This window comes from Pteropus alecto, unplaced genomic scaffold (assembly GCF_000325575.1).
Source record: "Pteropus alecto unplaced genomic scaffold, ASM32557v1 scaffold86, whole genome shotgun sequence".
NCBI lineage: Eukaryota > Metazoa > Chordata > Mammalia > Chiroptera > Pteropodidae > Pteropus > Pteropus alecto.
Window position 1 is genome coordinate 32,428,439 of NW_006442109.1, and position 16,170 is coordinate 32,444,608.

The 16,170-nt window shown below is 35.2% G+C and overlaps 1 protein-coding gene across 1 annotated transcript in view; it reads left to right on the plus strand.

Moving 5' to 3' along the window:
* The first annotated feature begins 4,627 nt into the window (after window positions 1-4,627).
* The window catches only part of DPH6 (diphthamine biosynthesis 6), a 138,749-nt gene continuing 127,206 nt past the window's right edge, over window positions 4,628-16,170 (plus strand). Inside the window, exons 1-3 of the mRNA XM_006920514.3 lie at window positions 4,628-4,714; window positions 8,158-8,252; window positions 12,718-12,911. Coding sequence (XP_006920576.1) covers window positions 4,692-4,714; window positions 8,158-8,252; window positions 12,718-12,911 — 312 coding nt within the window. The 5' untranslated portion in view covers window positions 4,628-4,691. The remainder of the gene's footprint in view (window positions 4,715-8,157; window positions 8,253-12,717; window positions 12,912-16,170) is intronic.

Sequence of the window (16,170 nt, forward strand, 5' to 3'; positions counted from 1 at the left end):
TTCCTGACCCATTTTCGATTCCTCTAATGCAGTGGTCCTCAAACTTTTTGACACCAGGGACCAGTGCTCCAATGAGAAACTAATGCCTGACAATCTGAGATGGAGCTGAAGCAGTTATGCTAGTGATGGTGAGCGTCTGCAAATACAGATGAAGCTTCACTTGCTCTCTGCCGCTCATCTCCTACTGTGCAGCCTGGTTCCTAACAGGCCAGGGAATGGTTCTGGTCTGCAGTCTGCAGCCTGCGGGTAGGAGACTCCTGTTCTAATGGACAACTTTAGCTCAGGATACCCCGTTGCTCTGGTTGAGATTCTCAGAAGTACACTGCAGCCTGGGAGCATTCATGCTCATTCTTCCTTCCCTGTCTGCCTCCCAGGTTCCGATTTGTATTCTGATCTGAGTCTCCCTACCTTCTCTTCCTTCCTTCCCTTTTATTCTTTAATGGCACTTTCTCTAGTCAATTTCTTGTACATCTAACTCTATCTTGTTGTTTCCTTCTCACAGGACTGTAACTGACACAGAGTGTTGTTTTGTATTTTAGCAAAAGAAAATGACACCTACAACCACATAAAGTGATTACAATGACTTAAGAAAGATCCTCAATGAGAAGTTAGAATATAACTTAATCTTTAGTTTCTTATAGAACTCTTTTGGGGGTCAAGAATTGTTCTGATTTTGTTCAGTCAGCTATTTTTAAAACTCCTCCAAAAATATGTATGAATCTGAGAATAACTCTTGTCTAAGTTGAGACCAATCTAATATATACTGATTTCAGAACTGTACATATGTCTATTGAGCTGGAATGGATTGAACCTACCACTCGTATTTCAGCCCTGACTGTACATTCAACACAGAGCCTTTGCATGGTAACTCTAAGAGGAAGGCACTAATGTAGGAAATATAAAAATGTTTAAGAAGATACAACACATATGATAGTGTCACATTAGGCAACCAGGAAAATTCATGAAGTGACAGATTTCAGGTAGAAAGCTTTTCAAAGGAGGGAATAGATGGCAAGAGAAACGTTCTCTTAAGGAGGGAGTTAGAGAAGAGAGGCTTAATAAAAAGGCACCTGCTTAATACAAAAGCACTAGGATGAGTCTAGAGGAGAGCAATACCATCAAGCCAAAGTCTGGTTGCCCTTGGAGAATGGTCTCAACATATTTCTTAACATGCAGTTTAACTCCAGTATATACCCACTGTAATATATTATTAATTGAGAATGTCGTAAAATAAAGCTTAAGGATGTGGTTTTAGGAAGAGAATCTTAATAGTTCCTCTCCCTATCCCCTTTTGGCAAGTGAAAAGGAAAAGATATCCCCTGGTGGAAAATGTAGAGGAGGCTTTGGGGATGTTCTTGATCTATTTCATCAAAATAATTTACCATGTTAATTATCACTAAATCATACAATCTCCTGAAAAAATTGATAGTAAACATAGCCAGAGTAACATGATGTTGAAATACCTCACTTTGGCTATGACCCTGGATGATCTGGCATCATCCTGCCATCCAATTTATTTTCCTCTCATCAATATACCCTCTCTGCTCATCAGACTGGTTTTACCCACTGCTGCTGAACACACACTTCTTTCTTTTTCTTTCTTTTCTCTTTCTTCTTTTTTTCTTTTTCTTTCTTTCTTTTTTTTTCTTTCTTTCTTTCTTTTTTCTTTTTCTTTCTTTCTTTCTTTCTTTCTTTCTTTCTTTCTTTCTTTCTTTCTTTTTCTTTCTTTCTTTCTTCTTTCTTTTTCTCTTTCTTTCTTCTCTCTCTCTCTCTCTCTCTCTCTCTCTCTCTCTCTCTATCTCTCTCAGTGTGTATGTATAGGTGGTGGAGGGAGGGATTGTGAATCTGTTTTACCCTCTTAGAATATCCAACTTCAATTTACATAAGACAGATTAACAGGCAAAACGCCTGTTAATGCAGATTTTATTAAAATTTCTTACATGTACATGGGAGCCTTCAAAAGAAAATGAAGGACCTGCCGTGCTCCCCCACAAAATGGAAGAACCTAAATGCTTTTATAGTAGGTTGAACAAAAAGAAGAAATTGTGGAAAAGTAACTAAACTATGTGGAGAGGCTAAAGGAAGATAAGAATTATTTTAACAAGTTCTGTTTGTACAGATTTCTTTCCACCTCAATTTCCTGATTCCCTGTCTCTGGTGATAAGAATGTCTTCTTTCCTCCAGAGGCAGGGAGGGTACCTTTTACATGGGAATTTTATCTCCTGCTTTCAGGAATAAAAAAGAAGGGTCAGAGTGTCCTTCTTGCGTCTGCTATTTCTCAAGTGACTTTGAGTTAAAACAATATGCCAAAGTGGCATATATTGAAGTGACATGCTCTGAATTCCTTCACTTGTCTGTGGCCTTTATTTGTAGGGTCCACCTGTTCCTATTTATTTCTGCCACTCTAAGTTCTGTCCTTATTCTAGCATTTACCCTGTGGAGTCACCTCATGGGGCTCCTGCCATATGCATTACATAACTTGTTACCTTTAAAATATGCCCTCTTGTATTATAAATATTTGTTAAATGTTTTTCTTATCTCCCCAACTAGACTGCGAACTCCTTAAGCTATTATAAATATTTGTTAAATGTTCTTATCTCCCCAACTAGACTGCGAACTCCTTAAATACTTGACTATTTGGTAAATATCCACAATCACAGATTTTTAAAACTGCATCATCTAGATGCTGAAACTGCTATGCCAGCTGTCAAGTCACTGCTCTAGTCACCCAATACCAAGAGTATTGGAGTTAATGAGAACGTTATAGTATAATGAAAATTGAATGCTTACTGTAGGCTATACTTGATTCTAATATCCTTAATAAAAACGTATGACATTGGCACCTCCCTTCATAGCTTTCTTTTTCTCAAGTCCCCTATCTAATCCATCTAATTCTATTGGCTCTACCTTCAAGATAGAGCTGGAATCCTCCCACTTTTCACCAAATTCACTAGTAGCCACTATTGTTCCAGGACCCATCATTTCTCTCCTGAATTATTGCCAATAACTTCCTAATAGTTGTATTCTCAAGAAAGCACAGTTTAATCCTTTAAGTCATACACTTCCGTTCAAAACCTGCAATGGCCACCTACTTCGCTCAAAGTAAAAGACAAAGTCCTTTATGACTTTTAAAACCCTATATGATCTTCTTCCTGCATCACTGGAACCTCATTTCCCACTACTCTTGGCTTTGCACATTGTACTCTAGCCCCATTGATTGGCCTTGTTCTTCCACAAAAACATTATACACCGCAGGGGTTCAGAACGAGTCTTCTGTAGATGTGCCTCTGTGGGATGCAGATTGTTTTGAGCGAAAGGAAACTCAAGAGAAACCCCTGCTCACCTCCCACCCCTTAACTACCTTGAAGAAATTGAATCAGGGGCCTTGCCAATAATATTATCAGAGATAACCTTTTTTGACTTATCTGTATGGCAGGACAAACTACTAATTACTGAACATCTGTTCTTAACATCCTGCAATGACCTTCTGAAGCCCCAAGGTGACTTACCTCTCATTCTTAGCTCAGAATGTCGCATATACCTTATTTTCCTTTCTGTCTCTGAACCATTCATGTATGTGGGGTTTCCATACTTAGGTGTGTAATTAAATTTATTGTCCCCTGTTAATGTCACACATAGATTTAATATTAGACTCCGAAAAAAAATGGAAGCGGGTGGAGGAAAGTTTCTTCCCCACATCCACAGCACCTAGGGCCTTGGCTCTAGTTTTCTTCTGTGTAGAGCACATTCCAGCTTTACACAGCTAACTCTCCTCTTTACGCTGGCTCACCTTCTTTGTAAGTCCTACCTTGACGCTCCATTTAATTCTGCAACTTGCTCTTCCACCTCCTTCCTGATCCCTCTCAATCTCAATTTTTTTCCATAGCACTTACAACTTTTTTAAATACTATATATATTTTTAGCTGTATGTCTGCTCTCCCCAGCCCCCATATAAACTCCATGAGAGTTATCCTTGTTTTATTCATGGATGTATCTCAAGAGCCTAAAACAGTGTCTGGTACATTAAGACACTGAATAAATACTTGATTTAATTTGTAAGCTAGATTTTATTTCCGCAAGGCCACTGCTCTTTGGTGATGAGTCTTAACTGGCTTCTCGGCGTCCACATTACACAAAGGGCTAAAACCACAGGGAGCCTTGAAATCTCAAGGCTGGCTAGCTCCAGATTTAGATTTGGAGGACAGATTAGATATAAACTAAAAAAAAAAACCCTAAAAGATACACTTAGTTTCTTGAGGGTGGCTAAGGAAGTAAGGGCAACTTCCTCTCCCTTTGCACGTCTACAGGTGTTTCAACTCGCAGCATAAGTGACTTTTGAACATTTTGGTACCTACACAAACCCAGTGCCACGGTGCTTGGGCTTAACGACGCGGACCTTGTCTTTTCCCTGGAAGCTTCAGTGCCCTTACTTAGGTGGTTAGGCCATGCCTAAACACCATTCTTTTCTGGTCCGGGATGTCCCTGCCACAGGGACAAGGCTCCCGTGTGGCGTATCCTCCGCGGCCAGGTGTTCCACAGGCAGCCGCAGAAACCACACTGTCGGTGGGCGGACAGGACAGGCGGCGGAGCGAACACCCGGGCGAGGCCCGGCGGCACGTCAGGCTGGGCGCGGCGGCGTGACGTCACGGCTCCCGTCCGCGCCCGCCGCACGCACGCGCACTGCGCCCAGCATGAGGGTCGTGGCTCTGATCAGGTAATGCGGCGCTGGTGCCACCTTCCTCCTCCTCTGCCAGCCTCCAGTCCCTTTCTGCTCAGCGGGAGGTGCGGCTGCCGCTGGCAGCGAAAAGAGGGTGTATGTGCTGGAGCCGCGTCTCCGGGCCTTGGCGGCTCCCGCCCAAAGGAAGAGGCGGAGCCTTGGGGCTATTGCCTGGCCTGGCTGGTCCCGTCGTCTTGAGTTCGCGTTCCTCCTCTGTGCTCGTCGCCGCCCCTCCGCCCTTCTGGCCCTCAGACTTGGATTCACATTGGATTCACCTGGGGAACTTCAAAAGCTACTGGTGTTTGGGTCTCACAGCCAAGAGCGTTGCTTTAAGTAGTCTGACGCGGCCGGGGGTCGGATTCTTAAAAACTGTAAAGGGCAGTGAAGTTTGAGAACCACTGCTTGGCTCTACTCAGCCACCCTATCCCTTTTCTTCTGGCTTTCTTCATCCTCTCCTATAGTTGCCGTCAGTCTTACGGATTGCCCTCCGGGTCCTGCCTTCCACACTAGGCTGTTTACAGCCCCACCCCTTCCCACAAAGGTCCACCTGTCCTTCCCCTGCCTCCCACGTGTGTCTGGATTGCTTATGACATGGATATGTTTTACCTTGGTGCTCAAGGACAGACATGGAATTGTACCAGTTTTATCTTAGATCCAGTTGCTGTTTCTTCGGACACTCATTAATTGCTTTTTAGATCTTATGGTAACACTCCATATTCCAAAAGGGATTTGAAATCTATAGTAATCCATCATATTTAAGTGTCTAAAGCCCTATGACAGCCAAGGACAAGCCACTTTAAAAGTTTTTTTACTCAGTCTTTAAACTCAAGCAAAAGGGGACACAATAACAAGATTAAAAAAGGAATTTAGACTAGTCGAATATTTGATGAGATTTAGATCTCTATAGAATAGCTACACCACTGCCATGCACTTTTTTTGGTAAACCCATTGATTTCATGTTCCCATTGATTTCATGTTATTGTTGGGTGCCCTAAGTAATTGCTATTGGCTGACAGTAGTGACCTATGAAGGACTCTTGATATAACACTCGAATTCACTTCCGGAGCAACTGGAATATTCCAGTTTCTTTTATTTCAGTGCCCTTTTTAGGCGACTATAATGTCAAAAAGTATCGTTACTCAGTGAATTTCTTTTGTAGAGTGAATGATTAACCTTTGACCATTGTGGTCTTCATTTGATCTAGCTCGATAACAAAAAGTAGTCCAGGGAATGAGTAATTCAGATCCATGTGCAATTTGCCAAAAGTTTAACCATTAAAGATACATCGACTGAAGACTCATAAATGTTGGAGGGAAGAAGAGAAGACTGTTATAATCCTTTACAATAAATATTCTGTAATGTGCATACATTACTTTTATAATAAAAAAGCAACCTACTACAAAAAGGCGATGTTGGAAATTTTTTGCTAAACTGTATGATCTAAGGCACTGTTGGAAAATTCTTGCTAAACTAAGATTTTTATAAATGTTAGGAGTCATGCTGTAAATATGAATACATAACAATACATATAAATGAATATGAATGCATACACAGTACTCATGCATTTATGTACGTATACACTTGAATATGTATAGAGTTAAATACAGTGAATCTACTGTATTTGTAATCCATGTGTGTGTATGGTGATGTGTGTGTAGACTGAAATAGGAGATGGGATATGTGTGTGTGTGTGTGTGTGTGTGAGGGAATAAGTAAAACCAAGATTCTTACATATCTTCAGACCATAAAGATTATTTTTCTAATACACAAAAGATTGACTTATTGAATTTTACAGTTGAATGACACCTTGAAGATTAGCTAGGCCATTCTCTAATTTTATAATGAAGCTGTAAACACAAGCACATTGAGTAATTTAGCTTAGTATCCAGAATTGGAAACAAATTCTGATTTTGAGACTTCTCACATAACATATTCTAATGTGCTTTGTGACATTCCTGGAGGTAAGACATTCAGTATTTCCCAAACTTATTTCTCCTTGAAAACCTTTGTTCTTAGCATATTTGCTGGACAGTAGTGTTTCATAGGACACAATTTAGGAACTGCTATTTTAAAGCCATATTTGAAAGTATATTTTAAAATAAGTTATAAGGCTAAGTTCTGATTGAGGATGTACCCCTTAATCTTTAATACTGTACAGAATTAGAATTGTGCAGGTATACCCTTTAATTTTTAATATTCTAAATATTCTAAAGAACGAGATCTTTTTGTCCCTTTGTCCTGTGGAAACAGAACAGTGAGGGTCAATAGGGGAAGCTGTGGAATCATATTTATGAGAATATCAGAATCTGAGGAAAGAGACTGTGATGAATAACTTCTCTTTGCTCCCCACATTCTTTCTCCCCTTGAGAAGTTCTGGAATGATAGTCGTTACTGATCAGAATGTAATAGAAACAGACAAATGAGAAATAAGGCAAAAAGGCCTGCCTCTAAGATAAAAAATCTCTCTTAGTTTCTTGGGCTTTGCATAAGGCCTCTAGGATAAAAAGTCTCTTCGTTTCTTGGGCTAAGAATAGTTCTAAACATTGCCTGGGTGTACATTTGCAGATCTTAAGCAAAGATTGGAAGGAAATGAAACCAGGTGGAAAACAAAGTGAAGAGAGGCAATAATGAAAGAAAGGAAGAAACAAGTGTAGTGAGAAATGGTATGAAACCAAAATAGCATGGAGGTCGCCATTCAGCCTTGTTATAGATGCAGTACCACTTGTCTTGACTAAGAGATTTGCCTCTACCTGAGTTAGATTTGCTATCAGAATTTAGAAGTTCTTTTCAATCTGTTAATTTGATTTGTGCTCAAGCCTTATCCTGCCATCATACAGTGATGACTAATAGATGAAGTACTGATAACACTGATGTTTATCAGTGTAATTCAGCATTTTGCTTTCTATCTCTACGGAATTTGAACCCACCAAATATGTCATACTTTGTTATTAGATTGGATCTCAGATCTTTAATTTGATCCTTTAATTGGTGATGGAAGCCAGTTGTTAGATTTCTTACAGTGGAACAGAATAGATTTTTTTTTTTCTTTTACTTTTTCATGGAGAATTTCATTTAAGGAATATATATAATAAGTTTCTAGCTGGAATATAAACAAATCATTTAGTCTACAAAGCACTTTATATATTAAGTAAAGCTACTATCACAAACCAAAGAGTTATCATATTTTGTTTAGAATAGTATTTGTTATAATGATATAATTTCATAAGCTCTTATGAGTAACAACCTTAGACATTCAGATCAGTTTGCTCAGTTTGCTTATACTGTGAAAATTACCTGTGGCTTATTTGCATTCTAATTGTAAGGTAGTCCCTCAAATATTCTGTAAAGGCGAATACATAATGTGTTCTATTTTGATATCTAGTGATTCTATGTTGACTAATGGTCAGTAACCTGATATTTATTTCTTTACTATTTTTTAGTGGTGGGAAAGACAGCTGCTATAATATGATGCAGTGCATTGCTGCTGGGCATCAGATTGTGGCTCTAGCAAATCTGAGACCAGCTGAAAACCAAGGTAAGTGTATACCTTTACTGGAAGTTCTGTAAATGACTGAAACTCCAACTTCATAATTACATTCTATTATATACAGTATGCAAAAACAAAAAAAGGAACTACTATATCTTTAGCACCTGTTAGATTCTAAGTTCTGTGGTAAGTATTTTCCATGACATATCCTTTAATCCTCATAAGAACATCTATAGAGTTTTATTAGACAGGGATCCTGAGGCTCAGAGTTTTATAAATTTGTCCAAGTTAAAATATCTACAGCAAACTTGCAGAGCTGAGACTTGAACCCTTGTACTTCAGAGTGTACTGTCATTCCACCTCAACACATTTCCGATTGTTGGAGGCAATATAAAGGTAAATAAGATATAGCCTCTAGGAGCTTAGGAGGTAAGATGTATATTGATATTTGATAATATATTTATCATTGGTAAATGATAATGTATGAATTTTATTATTAAAAGATCCAAGTTAGCCATCTTATATGTAAGCTAAATTTGAGACTTGAGAAAGGCATAAAGTAATTTCTACTTTTTATTTGTCTTTGGTAGCAAGAACATCCATAAATAATCCACAGACCTCATTTTAGCTATTTTTTGTCAGATTTCTCCTTAGTGAAATTTTCCCAATTCGAATTTTTTCCATATCTGTGTCTAATTTTCTTCCTTAAATAAGGACATCAGTCATATTGGATTAAGGGTCCACCTTGATGACCTCATCTTAACTAATTACATCTGCAGTGAGCCTATATCCAAATAAGGTCACATTTTGAGATACTGGATATTAGAACTTCAGAATAAGAATTTGGGAGGGATACCTTAAGCCTTCAACAGTATTTTTTTTTTAAAATTGAGATATAATTGACATTACCATTACATTAGTTTTAGATATACAACATATTGATTTGGTATATGTATATATTGTGAAATGATCACAAGTCTAGTTAATATCCATCACCACACATAGTTACAATTTTTTCCCAATTAGAACTTTAAAAAAAAAGAAAAAGATATACCAATTTGCTTTTTAGACTCTTTTATATAACTATATATATTATATATATATGTCCATATATACAAATAACTATAGATACTAACTGCTAAAATGTAATAAGAAGAGAAGAACACTCGTGAAAGTTAATTTGTTACCACATGGCTCTTCTAGTAAAATCTTTTTAGTATTTTAGGATCCCCTTTACTCACCATCTTTCAAGACTCCATGCTTTTGCTCTACTGTTATTTTGGGGTAAATTAAAAAGAGTCGTGTATATAAAAACACGAATCATAGTTCCTGGCATGAAGTAGGCAGTTAGTAAATGTAGTTGAATCTGAAGCTAGCTCTAAATCAATCAATCAGTCAATCAATCACTCCCTTCTTCTTGCCCTTCCTTCCTCTCTCCCTTCCTTCCTCCTTTCTTTCCTTCTTTCCTTCCTCCTTTCCTTCCATTCCTTCCTTCCTCCCTCCCTCATTTTACAGTTGTTTTCTATTTATTTTGTTTTTGCTTTTAATCTCCAAATAGATTGCTTGTAAGCTTCTTGAGAAAAGAGATCATATCTTCTATGTTCCTTTAATTGCTCTTCAGCACTTGAGATAGCTCTGCATTTTATAGGCATTCACTCAGTTTATTGGTGGACAGATGAATAATGAACTAACTAGAATTAGCCCTGGAATAGCTATCAGTTATTTCAGTCAAGTATTTGAATTTTTTCCTTCTATGATTAAGATCCAAATAATGCTGAAAGTAAAGTAGGACGATGGAGATTAGAACTATTTTATAGGAAGAACTAGAACAGGTTCTATAGAGGGTCAGGTAAACAAACACTCCAGGATTTTGCACTGGGATTCAGATGGTGAATAACAATAGCTTTTTAGAATTGAGTTGTTTTGAAAATAACCTCCTATTTCTGGACTTTAAATAATAAACAGAAAACTCTGACTAAGGGTGAGTGGGAACTATACTGTAACTTCTATATTGTAGAAGAAAAAGCAGAATTTTTTTGCAGGCTTATGTTCTATGACCAAAGTAAAGAAATTCCTTTATCCCTTGTGGTCAGTCAAGCAAGTGGGTTTTTTAAACTTTCTATCTTGAGAGCTTTGGTATTTAAAAAGCAGATGTTTATGTGATATATAATACATACTTGATATAATATAATCAAAACTTCCCTCCATGGAGCTTCTGTCTTGTCTTCAGTTTTTCTATGTGAATTATTATATTTACTTTGTACTGAATCATTACAGTATAATGTTCCATGTGTTAATAGTAGGGTGTTTATGATGACAAATAAAGTATATCTTTATACCCCAAAATGGAATGGAGACATTTATTTAGGGTATTGTTAGTGAGAAAAAATTTTAATAGTAAATAGAATTGGGTCATTTTGAAATAAAAGCTGGAAACAATCAGCTGAAACGATAGTAATTGTAGAAAAAGAGAATAGATGGCTATGGATTGGGAAATGGAGATGGTTTAGCTAATGTTGATTTAAAGTCAGCATGAAATTGGTGATTATTGAATGATTCATTGATTAACTTCTTTTCCGTTGTAAAAGAAACCTTAATGAGAAATGACTGGTCGAGATGACTCCAGTATAGAGTAAAGTTGGTTACAGCGAATTCATGGCACTGCGTTTTCAATGGGTAGTCTGGAAAGGAATTTATCCCCATCAATGGCGATAATGTGAAGTTGTCATAAAATTTATAAAACCATCTCTTTAAATTTGTAGTAGGAAATTTTGTGGCATGCTAATTGAGGTGCTTCAGGCAACAGTGGAGCCTTTTGGTTTTATTTGATCTCATACCATTATTACTATGTAGCTTCCCTTTATAAAAGTTACATTGTGGTTAGGACTAAATGGAGCCTTAAAGGAAAATTGTCTTCTAGGTATTTAAAGTCAGTAAAATGTTTTAATTATTATGCAAACATCAGCATGTTTCTTGCTAAGAAGCTCAAAGTTCTTTAGATATAGTAATTTGATTGTATCAGTATTTTTTAAAATTAATGTATTTAAAGGTTCAGTTTAAGTTTGAAAGGAAGGTAGGCTGAAAAATTTTTAGATAACTTTAACTGTATCTCTACTTCCTACTGGGACCAGAAGTAGACGGATCTTTAAAAATAATGTCAGTACATGGAAGCCAATCTGGTGTGTAGGTCCAGAAAACTAGAGTGCCAAAATGCAATGGCATATGGTTGATGGTTTTGATTATTTAAGGGACCTTTCCTTACAATATCATTTTTTATGCCTTTTGACGGATACTTTGACATTCAGAGGAAAGCCTGGACCTGCTTGGCGTATGTGCATACATATACACACATTTGCATATATCTCAAACAAATTGTTTTGTAACCTTTTTTTTAAACTTAATATGTTATGAACATCTTCCATGTCATGTTATTCTACGATAGCATTTCCTAGATATCTTCTTGGAATACAAATAACACATGAAATGTAAGTGTTCTGTGGATAGATAAATTTGAGAGATAGTTCATACTGTCCTCCTTATTGGAGTACCTTAAACACACTAGCCTCGGAAGAATTACAGCAAAGGCACATATTTAACATGGTTTATTCCTCAACTTTTTATAAACTAATTTGACCATGGAATCCTTTTTTTATCCACCTTTGAGTATCTCATGGGATTTCTATTCTGCAGAATATACTTTAAAAAATGCTCTTCAAGTTATATTAATGGTTACACAGTATTTCAGAATATACCATAAGTTCTAATCTATTACAAGTAATGCTGTGATAAATATCTTTGCAAATAATCTTTATGTATATTCATTATTTTTTCTAAAAAATAAAATTATGAGATCACAAAGGCCATTCCAATATATTTCTAAGATCATTTGCATCACCAAAAAGTCTGATGTGATTCGTCTGTTTTGAATCTTTTACCCATATCGATATTTGTGGAATCTTGTGACACCAGTGTTTGTGTTGCTAACTAGCTTAAGTTATGTTTCTATACACTTGTGTAAGTGCTTTAATACTATTGAATTTACTTGTGTATATGTTTTGTTGAAGTACTGAATAAAATATAGCATCTAAATTTTTTTCTTAAAAACATTTGTTACTTATTAACTAAATAGATATTTAAGAAAGGTTTTCTGCTACAACTCTAGATGACTTCGTGAATAACTTTGAATTATTTGAAAAAACATATATGTTATAAAATCTTTAATTGAATGGTTAAAATTCATTGGAGAGAATTCTCTTTAAATATCTAGTGTATATAGTTTTAAAATTTTATATATAATGGTATTTGTAATTAGCAGTAGAAATGACTAGAGCTGATGTTAACTGGATGCAACTAAGGACAAATATTTTATTTTACTTCATGAATACCGAGAAAGATAGTATAGTTTTTAAGTTATGTGTTAACTACTCTCCAAGCAGTAAAACCTAGATAAACTTTTAAATCTGCTTTCTTTTTCACTCTGTTTTACTGATTATTCCCACTTTAATTGTTACAGTGGGGTCAGATGAACTGGATAGCTACATGTATCAGACAGTGGGTCATCATGCCATTGATTTGTATGCAGAAGCAATGGCTCTTCCCCTCTATCGCCGTACCATAAGAGGAAGGAGCGTGGATACAGGACGAGTGTACACCAAATGTGAAGGGGATGAAGTTGAAGATCTCTATGAGCTTTTGAAACTTGTTAAGGTATGCAGAGTAACCAATTACATTTACTGAATTTAATGTGTAATTTAGAAAATTATATTTACTGAATTATTTAATAATAAATAATTTACAATGGTTAGTTGTAATGGTTAGTTTCTATCTAAAATGATAAAATATCCATTTTATCATTTTAGATAGAAAAAAATTGTTACTATACCTTTTAATTAAAGAGTATTTAACTTTTTAAAGAGTGTATAACTTTTGATATAGTTTGGTACCCAGGATTGTCAAATGATATTTAACTAAGTTTTTTTTCTTAGAATTTTGGAGCTGATAACCTTTCAATCATTTTTTTAACAAATATTTTTTGAATACATTGGTATATAGTTATAGGAACTAGAGAATAGGAAAATGAACAGGTCAGACAAAGTCCTGTTCTACTGGAGCTCACTTTCCATTGGAAAGAGAGACAATAAAAATAAATAAACAAACAAACAAGTAAATAAATTCGTTCTGGTGAAGAGTGCTATGAAGAAGAATGAAGCAGAGTCAAGATTATCCTAGATGATGAGGAATGGTAAAGCAAGACCTTTTTGATATGATGAAGTTTAAAGAGACCTAAAGAAAGTGGGAAACTGGGCCTTGTTTAAATCTAGTAGAAGAGGTATAAATTAAATACTTAAGTCTCTGTATATTAGAGTTAGGCAGCCATTGTATATTCATTGTTAATTTCTCCAGACAGAAAACTTAGAAAAATGTGGGGCTCCTTTTTCTAGCAGATACTACACTCAGTACATGTTAATTAATGGAGATTATTTTATATTAAGCAGTTATATTCTCACTGATAGCAAACTGTTTGAATACAATTCTCACTGATAGCAGACTGTTTGAATACAATTCAGTAGTCTTCCTAAGTATGAATTTTATCCAATCAGCTATAGTCAATTCATATAAGACATATTGAATGAAATAAAGAATTTAAGCCAATATTTCCTGGAAGTCTTAACAATTTTTTCACAAAGGAAAGTAAGATTTCTGTCCCTTCTTCTGCCAAGGGACATTGCATTTCATTTTCTCATTCTTCAGAGAAGTTCAGCTTTTCAGAAGTTAGTCATGAACCTGTGTCATGTAAATTTTCTAGTCCCAAATAGCTACTTCAATGCTATAATTTAAATTTGATGCTGATCAAAGCTTCATATCAAGTAGGGATTTTGATTCAAAAAGTATACGGAGCATTTAAATTCCTTTGAAGTTTGCTTTATTAAAATATTTCTTATTTTTTATGTCTGAACATGTTCATTTTTATTTATCCTTTAAAAAAGAAACTAAAAGAAGAAATACTTAGAATAGTTCCATAATTTAATTTACTGGTTAGTTCTGGATAGCATAAGAAGTAGGTACTTCTCAAAGGAAATCACAGGGACCTGTTTTTTGGGTTTTTTTTCCCCCTTTGGGAAGATACATGCTAAGCACAACTATTTTGATTATCAAACAAGGGGAAAGGCATAAGAGTTCCACTTTTAATAGTCTTCTCTCCGTATAGGCAATTAAGATCTTGACTATGTGCAGTCTGAGATAGAAAGTACTAAGTGCAAATTCTGCATTTTCAAAATTTCTTTTTCAGATTATAAAGAAATAGACTATTAAGTTTTAGCATAAATTGGCTTTACAAAATGATGGGATTCACACTAGGAGTAACTGGATTTTAAAAAAATCTCTGGTAACTGATAACTTTGGAGAAGCTATATGATAACAGCCTTCCAACAAAGGGAAAGATAATAAATTACTAATCAGTTTAATTAAAAATGATCAGATTAGTAGTAATTAAGAAGAAATTTCCCTTTCGATCATGCTGTATTTGGAGAAATGGATGCTTTGCCATTATCTTTATATAACCGTCAGTTATGACATAAACTAATGCTAATGTTAAATCTTGACAACTTCTGCTTTGGAAGTTTGTACATGATAATTATAACTATAGTTGAAAGAGATGTTATCAAGTTGTCTAGGACTAAATAGTTCCTTCTTTTCCTGTGTAGAAATACTAATTTTACTTTGAGATATTTTAAGGGCATAAATATCTGAAATATATTGTTTTTATGGAAAAGATTGTATAACCACGCTTTTATAGTCAAATCCATTTGTGATACAGTGGTGAAAAGATTCCAATAGAGGTCTCACAAATTCTAATGAGTAATTGAGTAATTATGGAAAAAAACGAGTCTAGAAGAGCTATAATTCTTCAAGTTTTCACTTGTTCTAAGAAAAATATGGAACTGCTTTTTTTCATCCTTTGAATATTAATAGAGCATTGAACGCATTTAGATTCATTTTTATTTTAAACATTTATTTATAACATGTTTCAATTTTGTGGCTTTCACATGTAAGTCAGTCTTATGTTTTTGTAACTTTTTTCTCCATATTAGAGCTAATTTTTTAGTAGAAGATGTTCCTTTTTGTAAAGAATTTAATTGGCTAATTATGGAAAAGAAGTAGGAAACATTTGGAAGAATTTACAGTTAAAAGTTTACTAACTTTTATAGAAGTTATGAAAACTAATAGAACTGTAATAAGCCTTTATGTTTCATAGATCAGGTGGTTATGACATAGATATATCCCAAGCTGTTTGTAAAATACCTGGTTTTCATATACCTAGATTTTATTCATTAGTTTTTTTTAATATTAAAATGTCACGTCAGTTCTCATCAGGAGTAATTTAGCATATAACCTGTATTCTTGAAAATATAATAATTTTCAAATTCTGTGTGTGTTTTTAAGTCACATAAACAATGTAGTAAATACCTATAAACACCATATCTCTATAGAGAATATATTTAAGGATTAGTATATTCTTTCTTTCTCCACTGGCTTGGAGCCACTTTTTACTGGATATGATATCTTACTCTTTCTTGATTTATTCCCTTATTTCAGTGGAGTCTATCTTTAAGAACTTCCTTAGAGAAGGAACTTTCAAATCCTTACATTTTGAAAATGTTCCTATTCTGCCCTCATATTTGATTGGTACATTGGTTGAATTTAAAATTTTAGATGGAAAGTCATTCTTCCCGAAATCATTGACGATATTGCTTCATGGCCTTCTAGAATTTTGCTGATGAGAAAGTTTGATGTTGATGTGACATTTGTTCCTTTTTAGCTGATTTGTTTTTCCTCTCTGTTAACTTGTATGATTGTATTATGCTTGGTATACTAAAATATCATAATATATTGGACATTGAAATTGCTACCCCAGCATCCCTTCTGCATCTTCCTATTGAGTAGCAGCATATTCTTGTCCTCTTTC